The 19,911-nt window shown below is 38.4% G+C and overlaps 1 protein-coding gene and 1 long non-coding RNA gene across 5 annotated transcripts in view; one reads left to right on the top strand and one right to left on the bottom strand.

Annotated features, from left to right (window-relative positions):
- The window catches only part of LOC134348569 (uncharacterized), a 67,462-nt gene that overhangs the window by 25,373 nt on the left and 22,178 nt on the right, over nt 1-19,911 (top strand). The window lies entirely within an intron of this gene.
- The window catches only part of atf2 (activating transcription factor 2), a 148,166-nt gene continuing 134,473 nt past the window's right edge, over nt 6,219-19,911 (bottom strand). For 2 of the 4 annotated variants that reach the window (XM_063052127.1, XM_063052128.1), the window contains 2 exons: nt 18,546-18,651; nt 6,221-8,583 (listed from right to left, as the gene is read on the bottom strand). In XM_063052127.1, the coding sequence (XP_062908197.1) occupies nt 8,348-8,583; nt 18,546-18,651 (342 nt within the window). In that variant the 3' untranslated portion in view covers nt 6,221-8,347. Of the gene's footprint in view, nt 8,584-9,561; nt 9,652-18,545; nt 18,652-19,911 lie in introns of all 4 variants that reach the window. The other 2 variants (XM_063052129.1, XM_063052130.1) reach the window with 2 other exon arrangements.

The following is a 19,911-nucleotide window of genomic DNA, read 5'->3' as shown; positions in this document are numbered from 1 at the left end:
TTTCTTGGCCTTTAGGCCACTCACTCCACTCCAAACCTCCCTGAGAGACAGCAAAGCACCAGATCGCTCAGTCGACCTGAAAACACACCATCAAAGTGTAAATCACAGTTTTCAATCGCACTTAGCTTAGGAGTAGGATCATATTTGAATTAAGTAGTAATAGTTTCATGAACAGTCTGAAGGACCTCATCACTGGTCGCATTGTTCACTGGCGCCATCTTCTTCAGTTCAGTCAATTATTATAGTGCACAAAAGAGCATGAAGATTAGACTAAGAATTATTAGATGACAGTGCAACAACCTACAAAAACTTTGCATGTAAGGTTATCAAAGCTTGGAATACTTTACCCCAATTGGCAACTGAGACAGTGACTATAACATTTTAAATGGAATTGGAGGAATAAAGAAATAGAATAAAAAAGGCTAAAGAAATTTGGCATATCCTCTTTGACTGCCACCAGTTTTTATGGATGCACCATAGAAAGCATCCTTTCTGGATGCATCCCAGTTTGGTATAGCATCTTCTGTCTGCGACTGCAGAGCTGTGGTCATACCTCAGCACATCACAGAAAGAAACGTCCCCTCCATGGACTCAGTCCACACCTCTTGCTGCTTCAGTAAAGCAGTCAGCATAATCAAAGACTCTACCCGCCTCCAATATTCTCTCTTCTCCCCGCCCCCCCCCCATGGCCAGGAGATACAAAATCCGAAAGCACGTACCACCAGGCTCGAAGACGCATTCCACTCCGCGATTAGAAGACTACTGAATGCTACGATATGTAGTACAATAAGATGGCCTTTTGACTTCAACGTGATCTTAAACCTGTCTATCTGCACTGCACTTTCTCTGTATTTTAACACTTTTTATGCACTCTATCATTATTTTTCATGGACTAACCCAGTATATGGTGCATGGGATAACCAGGGAGGGGTAGCACCTCTGGTGAAGTGGCTTGTGATGTCCATTCTGGGGCAGATCACTCACCTTTTGGTCCCCACCGGACATTCAGCTCTGACCTGTGGCTCCAAATAGCTGTTTGCACATGACTGTGGACACACCCCGGTATACCGCTTCGATAGGTGGGCTAAAGCAGGTAAGGGGAGCCTGCGGCCTCATATCCCGGTGAGACAGGGATGTGCCTGCCCTAGCATGCACAGTCAGCTCTGGCAGACTGGGCGGATGAGGTCTACAGTGAGGTCCAATGGCAGTTCTGCAACACTTCATGAAGAGAGGAACAAAAGGCACTGAAGACATCATGATCATTGATGGATGTGGAGGGAGGAGTTAGTAAGTTTGCTGATGACACAAAGGTTGGAGGTGTTGTGGATAGTGTGGAGGGCTGTCAGAGGTTACAGCAGGACATTGATAGGATGCAAAACTGGGCTGAGAAGTGGCAGATGGAGTTCAAACCAGATAGGTGTGAAGTGGTTCATTTTGGTAGGTCAAATATGATGGCAGAATATAGAATAAGACTCTTGGCAGTGTGGAGGATCAGAGGGATCTTGGGGTCCAAGTCCATAGGACTCTCAAAGCAGCTGCGCAGGTTGACTCTGTGGTTAAGGCATACGGTGTATTGGCCTTCATCAATCGTGGAATTGAATTTAGGAGCCGAGAAGTAATGTTGCAGCTATATAAGACCCTGGTCAGACCCCACTTGGAGTACTGTGCTCAGTTCTGGTCGCCTCACTACAGGAAGGATGTGGAAGCCATAGAAAGGGTGCAGAGGAGATTTACAAGGATGTTGCCTGGACTGGGGAGCATACCTTATGAGAATAGGTTGAGTGAACTCGGCCTTTTCTCCTTGGAGCGATGGAGGATGAGAGGTGACCTGATAGAGGTGTATAAGATGATGAGAGGCATTGATCGTGTGGATAGTCAGAGGCTTTTTCCCAGGGTTGAAATGGTTGCCACAAGAGGACACAGGTTTAAGGTCCTGGGGAGTAGGTACAGAGGAGATGTCAGGGGTAAGTTTTTTACTCAGAGAGTGGTGAGTGCGTGGAATGGGCTGCTGGCAACGGTGGTGGAGGTGGATATGATAGGGTCTTTTAAGAATCTTTTGGATAGGTACATGGAGCTTAGAAAAATAAAGGGCTATGGGTAAGCCTATTAATTTCTAAGGTAGGGACATGTTGGGCACAACTTTGTGGGCCGAAGGGCCTGTATTGTGCAGTAGGTTTTCTATGTTTCTATGTCATCCACTGCAACCAAGACCCCAACGTGTGATGCTTGTTCATACCACTGAACCTGAACTTCCGAGGTCAAGAGTGGAACTGCCCTAGTGCAATGGCTTTTCCACTTTAAAAACTCTCTTGCACAGGTTTCCTGGCATCATTGGACATGATGGACAACTACCACTACCACATCACACTGTTGTAATTAATTGTATAGGATGCAAGACCAGTTTTTCACTGTACCTCAGTACGTGACAATCATTAACCAATTTAGAATTGTAGAAAGCAAGGTTCAAGCAGATTCAGCTGCAGACTTGAGCACTGAAGTGGACATGATAAACAGAATGTATCTATGATTTGTGTTGCCTGTAAGTCAACTGAATACCATGATTCCCTTTGGAAAAATTGCAGGATTCTTACCATTGGTTTGTCCTGATAAGAATTACATTTTAAAAAATCACCTGAGTTTTGCTGGTTCTTTGCTGAGAAATTTGTGAGTAATCTGACTTCCATGTCTCTTCCCTCAGCCTTCTTTGAAAGACACAGTTGTCTCTCTATCTCTGTCCGCTACTCTCAGTGTACTGTGCTGGAAGGGCTCTCCATGTAAAAAAAAATTACATATTCCCTTAGTGAATATTTTTAATTGATAGTTCCTCATTACTGATTCAACAACCAATGTAAATATCTTTCATGCTCATCAAAATCTTACATTACTTTGAAATGTTTTACCAGATCTTTTTTTAAGCTTCCCTTTCCTTGCTGAAAATGTGTTAGTATTTGAGACCTTGTAACCAAATCGTTCTCATTCCGGCCTTCATCCTGGTGAATGTGTCACAAATGATTTTCACAGCCTCCTTATCCTGGTTTCTCAAAACTAATATACAAAATGGATTTACTATTATTTTGAAATAAATTACCATCAGTTTTTCATACTTGTACTTTATAAACCTGTTTTATAAAAATTATAGTTTTTTAAAATGTATTGAAGTATCCTGACTCATTGCATCATGGTCTGGTAAAGCAAGTCAAATACACAAGAACACATAGAGCTACAGAGAAGTGAACCCTGCCCAATACATCACAGACACACCCACCTCACCACTGGTAATATCTACAAGAAGCACTGCCTTACAAAGGCATTATGTTTTATCGAAGATCATCACCCCTCAGACCATGCCATCTTTATGCAGCTGTCATCGGGCAGGAGGCCTTAAGGTCCACATCACCAGGTTCAAGAACAGCTACTATCCTCCAACCATTCAAACTAACGACCAAACCCTGATCACATAGTTTAGCAACACTATGAACACTTCCATCACTTTGCACTAGAATTGACTTCTTATTTTGTTCTTGTGTTTTCTTGTAAAAAAAATGTATGTGGTTTGTTTATCTTGTGAACGATGCTGCTGCAAGTAAGGTTTTCATTGTACCTGTATACATCACATGTGCATATGATAATAAACTCGACTTTGGCTTTGGAATCAGATTTTTAGGTACTGTAATTAGGTCCCTTTACACTTGTATGTCAACATCTTTAAATCAAGTATATTCACATTTCTTGTTTCCCCCAAATTATATTACCTGATGCTCAGTTGATAGTCAACTGAACTATCTATGTCTTCCTCATCTTACAATACCTGTATCAATAAAATGTTCATTTATAGTTCATATATCCCTGATTAAGTTTATAATATATACGAATGTGCACACATTACCAAGTATGCATCATTTCCAGCCCTCCTCTAATCTAAATAATACCCATTCATTGAGTTTTACATTTCATCTGTTTAGTGTTTTTGTAGTGTATGTTTCTGCTTATTGCTGAATCATGCATTGTTTTCCATTGAGCCTCTGGCATTGTGTTACTAAACATTGAATCTATAGTGTTAGCTTGATTTATTCAAAACCAAATGTGATTAATAAATCGTACTGAATGCCACTGATTAATCAGTATTTCTGCATTCTCATTCACTATATAAAAATAGTAATTATATCAGCAATTTTGGTGGGGATTGCTGCCTCATTGTCAACTTTTGATAGGCATTTGACACATAAATGGCAATCTTCAGTCATAGTGTTACAGAGGAAGTTCTGGGTATTATTCGGATGGAGGTTCACACACAATTGATCTACAGTCAGTCAACCTAATTTGCTCTCCTTTGTTATCATACTGACTGTGGACTTGTTTAAAGAAAAAATCTTGCATGAAGTACTGAAAAATTGTGGTTTGAATTCTGTTAACCAACTTCCTTCCTGTAAATGTTGCTCATTTTTCTTCCACATAATACTCATCTGCTCTGACATATGGAAAAACAGGTCCTGAGAACAATTTACTATTTCCTCCCAAGTGCCCCCACAACTCCTCAATTTACACGAAAGCTCTTGATGGTGAAGCAGAGACAGAGATGAATGCTGTCTAAGTGAGAATTAAGTAGATTTAGTGGTGAAGAGCCCATATGGGGAAATCACAGCTTGCATATAACCCTGAAAAAATTTAAGAACAAAGAGATATTTAGTAACTGGGAGCTGAGTAAACAAATGAGAAAGCAATAATGGACGAATGAGATTGTTGTTAATATTACAACAGCTACCAGCACAGTGGAAACCTGCATTAAGGAGAACAAGAGAAGTATCTGTTTGGGTTGCCCACAGAAATCAGCAGTAGCAGAACATTGCATTCGCAATGGCCACAGGACTGACTTCAACGGCAGAAAACTACTGTGCCGTGCCAATGGCTTTTGGGACCGCCTTGTGAAGGAAGCCATTGAAATAAAACTAGAGGAAAAGAATTTTACCAAAGATGAAGGTCTCGCTCTAAGTAAGAACTGGAATTCAACTGTAAACAAGATGGGACAGTGGAAACCTGGCAGAATGAGGTCCAACCAATCAGGAGTGATGAGTGTTATAAATACCACCAGACTAGACATGCCCAGGCATCATTCCCAATGAAGATGACAGAGTCTGTCATCAAAACGTTGGTTAGAATTGATACCTGCACTTGGCTTGAAGCCCAAGAAGAGTTTATTCAGCTACCAGAGTTTTGGAAAAACTTTCAAAACATGGCTGCCAATATTAAAAGAGCATAAGAATAGACAAGAATAAAGGTAATCAAAGCAACTACCAGAATTTATATAGGTTTTGAATTGAATACTTTCCAAAAAAATTCAGAGAGTTGTAATAAAACAATCAAATTTGATCCAAAGGATCCCTACATTGGGTGGTTAACAAAGACATGAATGTGAGAAGGCTAACACAAGCACCAGTGTAGGGAGGTGGGGGTAGGAGTGTGATGCAGAAGGGTGGTGATAGGCTCAGATTAGGAGGAGGTGATTGCTCTGTTGCATCCTCGAGTAGGATTATAAAGGATGCTGATATTGTGATTAAACTAAACCCCTTGGCAAGGCTAGGAGTTATGAGTATGCATTCCATCACTTGATAACAGTGACTTTTATTTCAATCTTTGTTTAGCCCCCTTGTGAATGGGTCTGGTAACAAAGGCAGTAAAAATTGAGGGAGATAGTGAAGAGGTAGAGATGGGCGTTATTACAAAGTAGATAATGTTATACAGAGGCAGCATTTAGGAGGGCAAAGAACAGATCCATGTTGATAACAAGGATAACAGAGTGAGGATAGAGAGAGAAGTATTTGCTGAAAATACTCTGCTGCTAATTTTATGGGTAAGATTGAAACCAAGCAAGGATACATAGTGGAGAAAGATGTGGTTAACTAATGAGTTCAAAGTACTCTTAAAAAACAATGAATACATTGAATTTATATTCTTTAAATAGTTGAGGTACAGTGGAAGTCTTACCACTGCATTCAGGATTTTTAAAAAGTAAAATGCAATTAATGGCATAACAATATTATCTTGTAGTCAGGAAAAATGAATTTCATTACCTAATTAGTCACTAATGTCTTGAAATTCAAAGTGAACTTGTTATATTCATTATTAAAAAATACAGTCAGAAGTAAGAACAGATACTACTGATTACAAAAGTGATTTATGTTGAACATGGCATGAAACAGAATATAGTTTCAGGAAATATATTAAGTTTTAAAGAACTTTAATAAATTTGCTTTAGAAAATATTAATTTACATAGTTCTGCACTTGGTATTGGAGTGGCATTCAAGCAATGTAAACTACTATCAACAGTTTAAACAACTAGTATACATTGATTCTGAATGCAGAGTATCAATATTATAGATATTGGACGTTTTTAACATGGGAAATTTTTTTATTTATTTATTTTAAAATCAAATTGATTATATAACATTGAAAAGCATTAAAACAGATCCACGTAGCTTTAAATGCCGAAATATTTTGTAGCTTTAACGGTGACAATATGATAAAGCTTGAATTTCAAAGGATGGAAGGTTATATTCTGCTCCTCAAACATCTTTTGGCAGATGGCAGCACTAAAGGACATACTCCCAATATCTCCAACAACCACTTAGAAATATAAATGGCATTTTGAAATAAAGATGTTATTGTTTTTCTGCACTTAAAAACAGTTTATTGACATGTTCTTGTAGATAAATTATTCTCTCAGAGAACTTATTCATGCAAATTGCACAAAGAGGAAGAGTACAGCTCAAGCTACCTCTGTAGAAATGGAAGCTTGCAACCAGGAAGATAAAGACACAAATTCTGTCTACAGATACAGTCTGTAAAACAAGTAAGTTTATGACATGGATTCTGTAGAATAGTGTAACTGTTATTCATCACACAGTATTAGTCTATCACTATATGTTGAGAAGTTTCCCTTTTAAGGTCCCAAGCAATTCTATTGAACAACCTGCCTCATGTCCTACTTTCTAACCTGGTAAATTACACAATTATAAACTAGAAGAATTATAAAGATGCACTGGATGAGTTACATTCCCGGTCCTGATAATTTTGCCACCCATGACTCCTTGTTGCACCATAATTAGCAAATATGGAGACACCATTGAACTTGTGATGTTCCTTTGTCTGAATACATTATTCTATCGCCTCTTTTTTCCCTTTACTTCTGTATTGTCAATATCAGAGCATCAGATTCTCATCATTTGTTTTTGCTTCTCCTGTTTAAAACTATTTATCCAAGTATAACCAAGAAGTCACTACAGTATTCATGGCACATTTAAAATCAACTATTTCACAGAAGTTTTGATGAGAGAAAGATAATATACAATCCATCTCATCAGTAACAATCAAATTGCACAAGGAATGTTAATAATCAATATTCATTATTTGTATACACAATCATTTTAAATAGGATTCCACCAAAAGTCATTATGACATTTAAAGGCAACATTCACAGAACTATTGGTCTAAATTATAGACCAGTGATATCTGCATCATCGTCATTAACATGATATGCAACATAGTTGCTGAGTTTTTCAGGCAAAAGGTTAAAATAAAGTTTACTAAATGCACTGGCTACATCTTTTTAAGAGTGACATAAAACAAAACTACGAACAAAAATGAACATCCTTTCATTCCCTCACAATGTGCAAATTAGAAAAGGCAGAGAATAAATGTGTTGTTAGTTCTGCAAATAAAATTCCTTCAGGGGCTTGCTCAGGTGTAAGAATTTATAAGTAATGAATATTCACTCTTTATATGGTAATAAGCTTTGTCAGACTAAGTGAGAATTTTATTTTGTGGTAACAATATCTGCAAAGATATATTGGAAATTTAACTCACTCCAATGTTAAGGGAACCTTTTGCAGTTTGGAGGCAGCTTTTCTTGGACTTATAAAAGCAGTGGTATAGATCAAGTGAGTCTATATAGTGATATAAAATATAAAATAAAAATTCAGCGTTCTTCCACATCCTCAGGACAGTGACCTTTTAAAAGTCATTTCACTGCTCAACAACTCTCACTGCCTATTCCATAGCCATAAAATCAGACAGAAAAAAACACTCAAGTGAACTTTTAGTTGTAGAAAACAAAAAAAAAACACCAAATGCATTTGTAGACAATAGAATAATGTCTAAACGTTTGTTTTCATGGTTGAAGTTAAGTGCTTGCTTATACTGCTGTAGCCATTTCTGAAATACAACTAATAAAAGCAACTAAACTTGAAGTATAGCATTACTTTGGAGATTTGGTCCTCCCAGTTCTCAAATTCCCATTTTACAGTCACTGTTGAGACAGCATCCGTGGACTTCATTAGTACACTTATCCAATCAACTTCCTGAAGGCTGAGACTGAGATGAAGGAGCAATTGCAACATGGGACTGGACGGGTAGGTTCATCTCCGAACTCTGATCTGCCATCTGGGTAAGGACTGATGTAGCAACGGCCTCTGCCATTGCTGTTGAACTTATGCCATTTGAAGTGCTGATGGAACTATGCTGGATGACGTGGGTTTGTGGGCTGCTGGGTAGTGGACTATCTATAGAACTCTCATCCTTTTCAGCATCTGATGAAAAACAGACCACAGAATTTGTTACATAGAATTGTTAAACAGCTACAAACAATTACTTTTACAGTATGACAGTAATTACTTAGCAGACAAATAGACTGTGTCAAAATAACTTTAGATACCAATGCATGTCTTACTTGTGTCATTTACTAACAACAAGTCAATGTGCTCTTTATTCCCAAACAAGTAATTTCAATGAAACATTTATCATGTTATGCAAAAACTACACTTTAAAATATTCACACTGATAGAAGGTACTGTCATCCAATGTTTTAATTCACTCATGAGTTGTGGATATTGTTGGCAAAGCCAGCATTCATTGTCCAACGCATGGTGTTTGGGAGGTTTTGATCAACACTGTTGCACCGCAGGATGTGTGCTTAACCCACTGCTCTACTCTCTTCTACACCCTCAAGAGTGTGGCTAGGTACAGCTCAAACTCCATCTATAAATTTGCTGATGACACAGCTATTGTTGGCACAATTTCAGATGGTGATGAGGAAGCGTACAGGAGTGAGATAAATCAGCTAGTAGAGTGGTGTTGCAACAACAGCCTTGTACTCAATGTCTGTAAGACCAAGGAACTGATTATGGACTTCAGTAAGGGGAGTCGAGGGAACACGCACCAGTCCTCACCGAGGGATCAGCAGTGGAAAGGGTGAGCAATTTCAAGTTCCTGGGTGTCAACATCTCTGAAGATCTATTGTGGGTTCATTATAATATTAATACAGGAAGGCACAGCAGCAGCTATATTTAATTAGGATTTTGAGGAAGATGGGGATGTCACCAATGACACTCACAAATTTCGATGGATGTACCGTGGAGAGCTTTCTAAGTAGTTGCATCACTATTTGGTGTGCAGGGTGGGGAGCAATAAACAGGTTCAGGAAAAAACTGCAGGAAGTTGTAAATTCAGTAATCTCTATCATGGACACTAGTCTCCCCAGCATCAAGGATATCTTCAAAAGGTGATACCTCAAAATGGCGGCATCCATCATTAAGGATCCCCATCACTCAGGGTATGCCGTCTTCTCATTGCTACCATCAAGGAGGTGGTACAGGAGCCTGAAGACACACATTCAACAGTTCAGGAACAGCCTCTTCACCTCCACCATCAGATTTCTGAATGGCCAATGAACCCATGAACACTACCTCAGTATTTTTGTTTTCTTTTCTTTTGCTACCTCTTTGCACTTTAATTCAATATATATTTCCTGAGGTTTGTGGTGGCACTCTTTCAAGCAAGTGGAAAATATTCTATCACATTTCCTACTTTATGAATGTGGGAAAGCTTTGGGGATTAAACCAAAGTCACTCAGCACAGGAACTTTTAGTCAGAATATTTATGCAGTTGGTGCAGTAATATTTTTGGTTAATTGTGTACTTAAAATACTAGCTTTGGTAGATTTTCTTGATATGATAAGACTCTTTTGTTATAGAAATAACATTTCTAGAATGAAGTTACATATTGTTTACTTGCCAAGCCTGAATATCAAACATGTTTTTCTGCTTGTGATCATCATCTAAAAAGTTGTAAATAAAGCTGAAATACTATACATTCAGTGGTGAACATCTTAGCTGACATTATGATGGAGGGAAGGTCACTGATGAAACAACAGGAATAGTTTGATGATCTTTTGCAGTAATGTCTGGGTATACAAAGGATTGATCGACTTAATTTGTACTGAGTACGATGCTAGCTAATAGAGGCATTCTCCTTCAGTTCCCAAGCCACAAGCTCCTTCATGCCACACTTGGACAAATGCTGGTATGTTTAAGGCATTTAGACCTTCTATCCATGTTTAACCCAAAACTGCACTGAGGTCAGGAGCTATGATCCTGTCATATTCAAAAAGTGCAGTTTGGTTATTGTAGACAATCGCTTTCATCACAACTATTGATTAGGTGGACAGATGGCATTAATTGGATGAATTTGTGCTGCCTGTTGTGAACAGGACATACAAGGCAATTCTCCTTTTTTGCAGGTAGGTGCTTGTGTTGTAATTGTGTGGTAGAGTTAGAAGCATGCCTTGCTCTGAAGCATGAGTTCAGCACTATGCTGCCACTATTGTTGGAGGCCATTGCTTTAAGTGTGCTCAGCTCTCACTACTGATTCCAATATTTATCTCGACTATACTTCTTCCCACCCCACCTCTGCCACATCTGTTTTCAGGATCCAATCCAGGACATCCGAGATGTCCTCCTTCTTTAAAGGACAGGGTTTCCCTCGTTCTACTATTGATGCTGCTCTCACTCGCATCTCCTCCATTTCCTGTACCCCTGCACTCACCCCATCTTCTGGCCGTCATTACAGTGACGAGTCCCCTCTTGTCCTTGCCTACCATCCCATCAGCCTCCACACCCAACATATTATCCCCTGCAACTTCCACCAACTCCAAAGAGACCTGACAAATAAGCATATCTTTACCTCCTCCCTCCGCGATTCCCTTGTCCATTAATTCGTCCCTCTCCACTAATCTCCCTCCAGGCACTTATCCATGGAGATGGCCTAAGTGCTACACCTGCCCATACATCTTCACCCTCACCTCCATTCAGGGCCTCAAACAGCCCTTCTGGGTGAGGCAGCACTTCACCTGTGAATCTGTTGGAGTTGTCTGTTGTGGTAGGTGACCCCGATATGACCTCAGTTACATTGGTGAGACCCATCGTAAACTGGGGGAGCACTGTGTCGAGCACTTCTGCACCATCTGCCACAAGTGGGACTTCTCAGTGGCCAAACATTTTAATTCCCACTCCCATTCTGATGTGTTGATCCATGGCCACCTCTTGTACCAAGATGAGGCCACCTTCAGGGTGAAAGAGCAACACCTCATATTCCATCTGGGTACCCTCCAACCTGATGGCATGAGTATCGATTTCTCCTTCCAGTGAACAAAAATCCTTCCCCCCCACCCCATTCCTCACTCCCCACTCTGACCTTCTACCGCTCATCTGCCTATTTCTTCCCCTCGGTTCCCTCCTCCTTCCCATGACCCTATTGTCAAATCTCTTCTCCTATCAGGTTCTTTTTTTTCTCCAGCCCTTAACATTTTTCACTCACCTAGCTTCACCTATCACCTTCCAGCTAGCCTCTTATCCCTCCTTCCACCTTTTAATTCAGGCATCTCACCCCTTCCCTCTCAGTTCTGAAGAAGGGCCTCAGATAGAAACATCAACTGTATACTCTTTTCCACAGATGTTGCCTGATCTGCTGAGTTCCTCCAGCATTTTGTGGGTGTTATTTCAGCTTTCTCTTGGTATTAATGTGAAGTGAGTCCAAGTAGTTGGAGATCAGATTTTGTAATAGTGGAAAGTTGATAAGGAAGCTGAGGTGTTATTTATTCCATATTTATTTAGTTAACTGCTTTGTATTCCTTCGCTGCAGTAGTGGTTTAAACTCAGCCCTCTTGACTATTTATCAGTTAGGAGGTTGACTAAGCCAATTAATACCAACTCTTAGAAAAATTCAAATAATCAAAATGTTAAATGTAAAAATCAAAACATTATAGTATTTTACTTTAAGATGGAAAATCATGATTAGTACACTATGTCCCTCCAGCTAAGTACTTGGTGAAAAGTGAAACTGGTTACTACCAAAAAAATTTTTCAGCTGCCTGTGGTTTTAGAAAAGCATCCTCACATCACGACGCAATGTAGGACTACCATGCATGATAATTGTAACAACACGGCACATTATGTTGTTTCTTTAGAGATTACAGAAATTTTCCCCAGAGTAGCACTGCATCATGAGTGGAGAAGCTTGCTGTTTTAATAGAACAGTAACTTAGTACTTGAATCCACCTGAAAATATCAAGAAACATATAGCTAGTTCTCAGTTGGATTATGAAATGGGCAGGTTACATTTGTGGCATTCTACTGGAGGTGCATGGATTGACCAGAGGCTGCTCAGAGTATCAATTTTACCAGTATAATATAGGTGCTTGCTGGACGGTGGCATCAAATAAATAAATTATATTCTTCATAAAGATAATTTGCTTTGATAAGAAAATTCCCTTTTAAATGGTAGACCATCAGTACATGAATGGAACACTGAAGACCTTTTTATTTATAGCAAAGATTTCTTCATCTGAGGTTCAACTGCCAACTACTCGCAGCGATGGATGATTACTGTACCTGATTCTAATGATGCACACACAGGAGAATAAGCACTGTTTAGAGTCTAAATGCCACCAGCTGTTCTACAGTTGTAGAAAATTAATTGGATCCAGATTTAAAACTAAAAACCTATACCATATCTAACTCATAATTCAACTAATGACACGCTTCTCTTGCAAACTAAATTAATATTTTCATGAAAACCAGAAGTGCTTAATGCAAGCCAAAAAGCAGATTAATAAAAATGTCTACTGGATAATGTTTAGTAATATATCAAACATCCAATTGAAAATTTGAAAGTTTTGAATTTACAATAGTCAAGAAAATATATGCAAGGCTTCCTAATATGCCTTTTATAATTTAGAAGTTATTATTCACAGTGTAGATGATTACAACATAACACACAAATATACACTTATAATTAACCTATAAATCCAGTCCCATCATATTTTCTTAGACTATTGTATTATTATTTTACATTGCTATTGTTCTTTGGCAAATACCCGAATAGTTAAAAGTTTTAAAATACATATTTTTACATTTATATTTTTTCTCAGTTCAGTTGTTGCACTTGGTATCTGAACATTATGCTGTCCATCAGGAAGACAGTTTATATTTAGGGAAAAATATGTGCACAGTATGCATGCCAGTGTAAGGCTCTATCCGCATCAATAAGAAAACACATGCAGAGCTGTCAGGTTGTAGCAATGACTGACTAATCTCTATAGCATTCACTGTCAATAGCAAAGGTCTGCAGTTTTCTTGTATAACATACCTCCAGGCTATACTGTAAATCCTGAAACCACTCAACTGATTGTAGATCAAAGGGCTCTGAACTAAGCTCCGGACCTGATAAAATTTGTGTATAAAATCTAGAGATGAATAGTTTTTTTGCCAGCTTGTTTCTTTTCAAATTAATCTTCAATGAATAAAGGCACTTTCAATGCTCCAATTGTTTGTTTTGAATTTTATTATGTTTTTTAATAAAAAAAACAAAATTAGGCTACATTTACATATAATGGATAGTGAACAACTTCATCTTTGCAAAATGCAAAATGGCTGCAAAATTCTGTATTAGTGGAAAATGAAGTTTACATAGATTGATATGGTTTATACAGAAATGGTTAATCTGATTGCTACTATTTGTGTGAGTTTATATACTCATTCAGACAGGTAAGCATTATTTTTATCTATTCACTTGGATGCTTTGATAAAATGGTGTTGTATGGTTAGCCTTTATACCTGGGCTCCTGCAGTCCATAAGGGGAAGGTGACCTGCGCGTGAAATGAGAAATGGTTTGTAGATTGGTGGCATCTATGTCAAAGAGAGATAGCAATGGTTCCATGTGCCTGCTGTCCATTATTGTTTGATGGAGGTTATGGGTTAGGAGGTGCTTGCAAAGAAACATTCTCCAGTTGCATCCTGCAGATAAGTTGCACTGCAGTTGAAGTACACTGGTGGTGAAAGAATTGGAATCAGTACAGGTTTACTGTCACTGGCATATGCTGTGAAATTTGTTAACTTTGCTGCAGCAGTACAATGCAATACATGGTAACAGAAAGCAAAAAATAAACTGAAAATAAGTCTATATTTATATTATCTGGTTAAATTAAACAAGTAGTGCAGAAAATAATAGGAAATTTTAAAAAGTAGCGAGGTAGTGTTCATGGGTTCAATGTCCATTATGAAATCGGATGGAAGAAGCTGTTCCTGAATCATTGATTACATGCCTTCAGGATTCCGTACCTCCTTCCTGATGGTAGCAATGAGAAGAGGGCATGTCCTAGGTGGTGGAGGTCCTTAATGATGGACGCCTCCTTTCTGAGACACCGCCCCTTGAAGCTGTCCTGGATACTACGGATGCTAGTGCCCATGATGGAGCTTGCCTAGTTTACAACTCTCTGCAGCTAACTTTGATCCTGTGCAGTGGGCTCCCCATACCAGATGGTGACGCAGCCAGTTAGAATGTTCTCCATGGTACATCTGTAGAAATTTGTGTTTTTTGTGTCATACCAAATCTCCTCAATCTCCTAAAGAAATACTGCTGCTGTCTTGCCTTCTTTATAACTGCATCAATATGTGGACATTACTAATTGTGTCAAATTTTCTGACTGCCCTGCATCCATCTAATCAATTGGAGCATATTACATCACCAGAGATGTTCAGGTGATGGAGGAACGTAGGAAAGTCAGAGAAGAATGACACAAAATATCAAATCTCTGCCCTGTTCCAACAGCCATGGCATTTATGTGGCAAGTCTGTCTCAGATTCACATCAATTGTAAATTCCCAGCATATTAAACGCACAGGATTCAGTTACAGTAATGCCACATAACGCCGATGTCAAGCAAAGCTAGATGAACTCTTTTGGAGAAGGCCACTAGTTGGCTTTTGTGTGGTATGAATATTACCTGTCATTTATCAACCAAGACCTTTATGTTAAACATCCTAACATAGATGACCTTGTCACAAGAGGAACTGTGCATGGAAATGAACACTCATCAACAAACCAATCACTACTGACAACAGAATGGAGGGCAAGTCATTGATGAAACAGCTATAGCAGTAAAGCCCAGAATGTTACCTGGAAGAATGCTTGGACTGAAGATCTGAAGCTGAGATGATTGCCCTCCAACAACTACAAATATTTTTCTGTTCCCCATGCATAACTGCAGCCACTAAAGGGTGCACATCCTAATGTCTTCCACTTAAGCTCCATGGTGCGAAACTTAGTTGAATTTTGCCCTAATGTAAAAGGCACACCTCATCTTTGGAATTAAGCTCTTTTGTTTATATTTAAATCAAACTGTAAATGAAGGTTGGAGTCCTGCAGTCACATTGGAATCACTGGTGAGTAATTTGTTGGTGTCAACGCCAATGTAATAGCACTGATGCCAGTTCCTTTCATCACCCCACTGATATTTGAAACTATGCAAAAGTGTTTTATTGGTGGGATTAGGCAGTTTAAATGGTTTTGGCACGGACTAGATGGGCCAACCGGCTTGTTCTGGTGCTATACTTCTCTATGAGTCTATTGGCTAGGTTATATTTACACATTTTTCTCTAGACTGTGCATGTTTGACGAAGTTTACGCATTGTTCAATAGAGGCAGATATGCCATCTGCACTGGAACAATTATAGGTACGGCCAGTGTTGACAGTGTCCAGTGCCCTTGATACTGATATTATGTGCAGTGAATGAAACTGGTCAAACATTTGATTGTGGATGGTGGGAGTATCAGGATGAGGCAAGGAGCATCAAATATGTACTGTCTGGCTGAAGATGGCCAATATCATTTCAGTCATTTTCTGTACAGCACCATAATGTAGATTAGGATATTTATGGATCAGCCTGTTCATTACATATCTGTGTCCTATATTAGGATTGAACTTGGAAGAACTCCAGCATTTTGATCCAATCTGGGTACAATCATAGAGTTGTTTGGTTCAGTTTAGTATTTGTTTTTCATAGCTGCATCAAGTTGGCAATCATTTTCAGGAGCTTCTGGTGCAGTTCCTGGTGTGATGCTCATTGCAACAAAGTTCACCATCTGCCTTGATGATGAGGAAAGAGTGAGGGATATGTTGAGCCCTAGTATCATGAAACAAAATTTTATTGCTGCTGATAGTTCATAATATTGCATGAATGCCTTAACTTATTCTGATCTGCTAGTCCTGTGCTTAATCTACCAGGTTAGCAAAATGCTGATGACTATGTTAGGCTGGACAATTTCTTTAGTTTGGCCACAGAACTTTATCTCAACAGGATTATGCAGTGGTCACAGCAGCCAATGCAGTCAAACAGAGATGGATCCGTGACTGGCTGATTGTGTTCAGGGTTGAGACTAAGAAGGTTTGTCTTACTTGTGAGTTCAGTACAAGTCACAGTCTTAATCTGGGGTAGGTATGTGGGATCCTTGGTGGGTGCAAACCAGGAGGCCTGAAACGGAGCTTAAACTGTTAGTGATGATTTTACCTTTACCACACTTCGAAGTTACCCTGCCCAGGTTCTGTGCACTTGCTATTTGTACTTCCTATACTTGGTGTCCAATAGGCAGTAGGTGATCATTTGCATGAAATCTCCTTGCCACATAGCCAAAGTAAATTTTGAGGCTTTCTGGGGCTCTTTAACCCAGCTACTCATATATACCCTGATGGGTCTGTTCTGCCCTTTGATGAGACTGTGGCCAGAGATGGTGATGGAGAAGAATCAAAACCTGTCTTCTGGGTATGATTCTACATGATCATGCTACGCTGATGGTTAAAAGTCTAGGTGAGAGCTGCTCCACCTCTGTCACAAATCCCTACATGGCAGAGTAAAGCCTTTTCTAGACATACATAGCACTTTATACATAAAGACAGCCCAGTGGACCCTTTGTCATGTCTAATTTTGATCTTTCAGTGTAACCAAATTGTTAGACCAAAGTTTTGTTTTACTGAACAATATAGTAGTTTGATACATTGGATATTAAAGACTACAAATTAGCCTTATTTGTGACATGCAACATCAAAATATTGAAACATACAATGGAATGCATAATTTGGTACAAATCAAATCAGCTAGGGTTGTGTTGGGCAAATGTCGCCACGCTTCTGGCACTAACTTAGCACGCCCACGGAAGTGATCTGTGAGCTAACAGCAATGATGCGCATATAAGGTCAGATTAGTTAAGGACAACCAGCTTCCCTTCCTGAAGGAATCTAATGAATCAAATGGATAAATGCTACATGGTTGTTTCTAATGATAACGTCATTTTAACCCATGTTTGTAATTTTAATTATGAACTAAATTCATATAAAAATGTTATGGAAAGGTTTGGACTCACCAGATTTTACTCCAGTCTGCTGGAACACTAGGCGAACAGCTATACTCATATTTGAAAGGCCATAAACAAAAGCTCTGTGACCCCATTAATTCATTCTCGCTCAAAGCAATATAGTAATGAACCAGTAATAAGGGAAGAAGGAAGAAATACATACTGCTCTTAATAACTTAAACAAATCTTAACCATGAAACAAAATAATATTTGTTTGAAATTATCCAAAAATATGAAAAACTTCATTGCAATATAAATTCCTGGAACCCATAGACAGAAGAGACTACAGATCTTGGATTCTGGGGTTTAAAACAAACTGCTGGAGGAACTTAAAGATCAAGCTGCATCCATGGGTAAAGAAATTGTCGATGTTTTGAGGCAGGATACAGAATCAGATGTAATAGTACTTCTTTTAGTACAGTTTTTTTTAAAAAAACTATTGAATCTAAAGCTTTTACTATATATAACTGTCTCTCAAGTAAAATGGGAGGAAGTATGACTGAAAATATATCTACAAACGTATAATCCCCATGGTGATTCTGAAAGAAGTGCATCGTTTTATTCTAACTTTATGGACTGATCAAGCTTGAACAATTTCATTCAATTAGTGAGTTTAGTCCTACACATTCAATCTAACTTTAATTTTAGAGAACAAGAATGCAAAAAGAACCAGATCCTGAGCCATTTCAGATATTTTAAAAAATTGTCTTGGTGCATAACATGCACAGGAGAAAACAAAAAGAATGGAATTTATAGCAACTATAGTTAAATTAAAACAATTTCTCAGGATAAAATTAAATGCAACTTTTTTCATAACTGGTGGACTAAATGAACATCAACCAAACTTTACAAGACGCAGATGAATACTTACAGAGGCATGTATTTATAGATGCACTACAATAACCTTTTGGAATTTCTTATACTTTACTTTAAATACCAACTACACTTCCTTGGAACTGCCAACTTGGTTCATTTCAGCTGTTTCATTTCAATAGCCTGGGGATATAGGTAATGGAACATTACTCACTGTGATAGCCAGATTTCTTCTGCATGGCTGTTACAGGGCAATCTTTATGAGCCAGAAGTAGCTGCTTCAGCTGAGCCACTTCATTTCTCAGCAGGGTAACTTCATTCTAAGGAACAAAGAAAAACTTTTACAAAAAAGCATCAGCACTACCTCAGGCATCACAAGAGGGGGGCAAGATTTGAATATTCTCAGCTTTCTCCAAGTAGATGAATGTGGCATTATTCAACTGCAGTTATATTGTAAACAGGTTTGTCTCCTAGTTTAGCTCAGAGAAACTTGTTCTAATTTGGAGTCTAAAGGTTTTGCCTGCACAAACCATTCTAAAGTCAATCTATTCTGAATGTTACAATATACCATGAAGTCAGCTGTACTGTCAAAATCCCACCATGTTTATTTCAACTTCAGGAGGATTTGAAACGATCTTCTTAATGAGCTCCTTTGAACAGCGCGGTATTTAGAAAACACATCCTTACACCATACTTCTACAGCAAGCCTCAAACCAACTACTGTGATCAGAAACAGTAACCATAGATAGTAATTATACAATATACAGGTATGGATTTTGCTTGAATTAAATTACTATTTAGTGGAAAAATATGCAAGATGATCAGCATAGATTTTTGCTCCATGTTATAACTGATGGTTTTGCTTCATTGTATTTAACTGAAATTTAAATTCACTTTTTAGTTTGAAGGGAATTTGAACTGTAGCACAATCCATATGCCAAAGTATAGTTTTAACCACCTGAATGACCAATAACTACATGCAAAGGAATAGTAAATAGATTAGCAGAAGAGTAGACTTCCTAAGGTATGTACGAGCCCTTTGCTACCCAAATGTTATTTAGTGGTCCATGCTTTGGCCTTTGAGAATATTAAAAAGAATTTTAGAAACATACAAATTTTTATACAAGGTTCTACTTTATCCCTATCAGCTATTCTCTATTACTACAATGATCATGTGTTTAGCACAGTGAGTAGAGCATAACAGGCACTAAGAGCATGTGTATGAAAGCTCCACGTTCTTTGCTCATCTGCATGTCGTGTGAAAAATAGCATCTTTTGTTAAGTAGTAAAAAAAAACCACATTTTTCTCTCTAATAAGGAGATGGAGTAATGGATCAAACATAACCCAAAGAAAAAAGGTAGTGACTGTATAATTTGCATTATGCAATATGGGTGCATTCAGAAAAAAGCAAAACGAAGAACATGTGTTGGAGTAAAAGTAGAATGTGAACAAAGAGAAGGAAGAATAAATTCAAATACCAATAATACCAAAGAATCAATGATACTTAGCACTTAGGTTTAGTTCAATTAAACAATTAGATGTTATTCAAGATCAAAGATAATTATAGTTTCAAATGAAT

The sequence above is a fragment of the Mobula hypostoma genome, chromosome 6 (genome assembly GCF_963921235.1).
Source record: "Mobula hypostoma chromosome 6, sMobHyp1.1, whole genome shotgun sequence".
Lineage (NCBI taxonomy): Eukaryota > Metazoa > Chordata > Chondrichthyes > Myliobatiformes > Myliobatidae > Mobula > Mobula hypostoma.
This window is presented reverse-complemented; position numbering and strand designations above follow the sequence as displayed.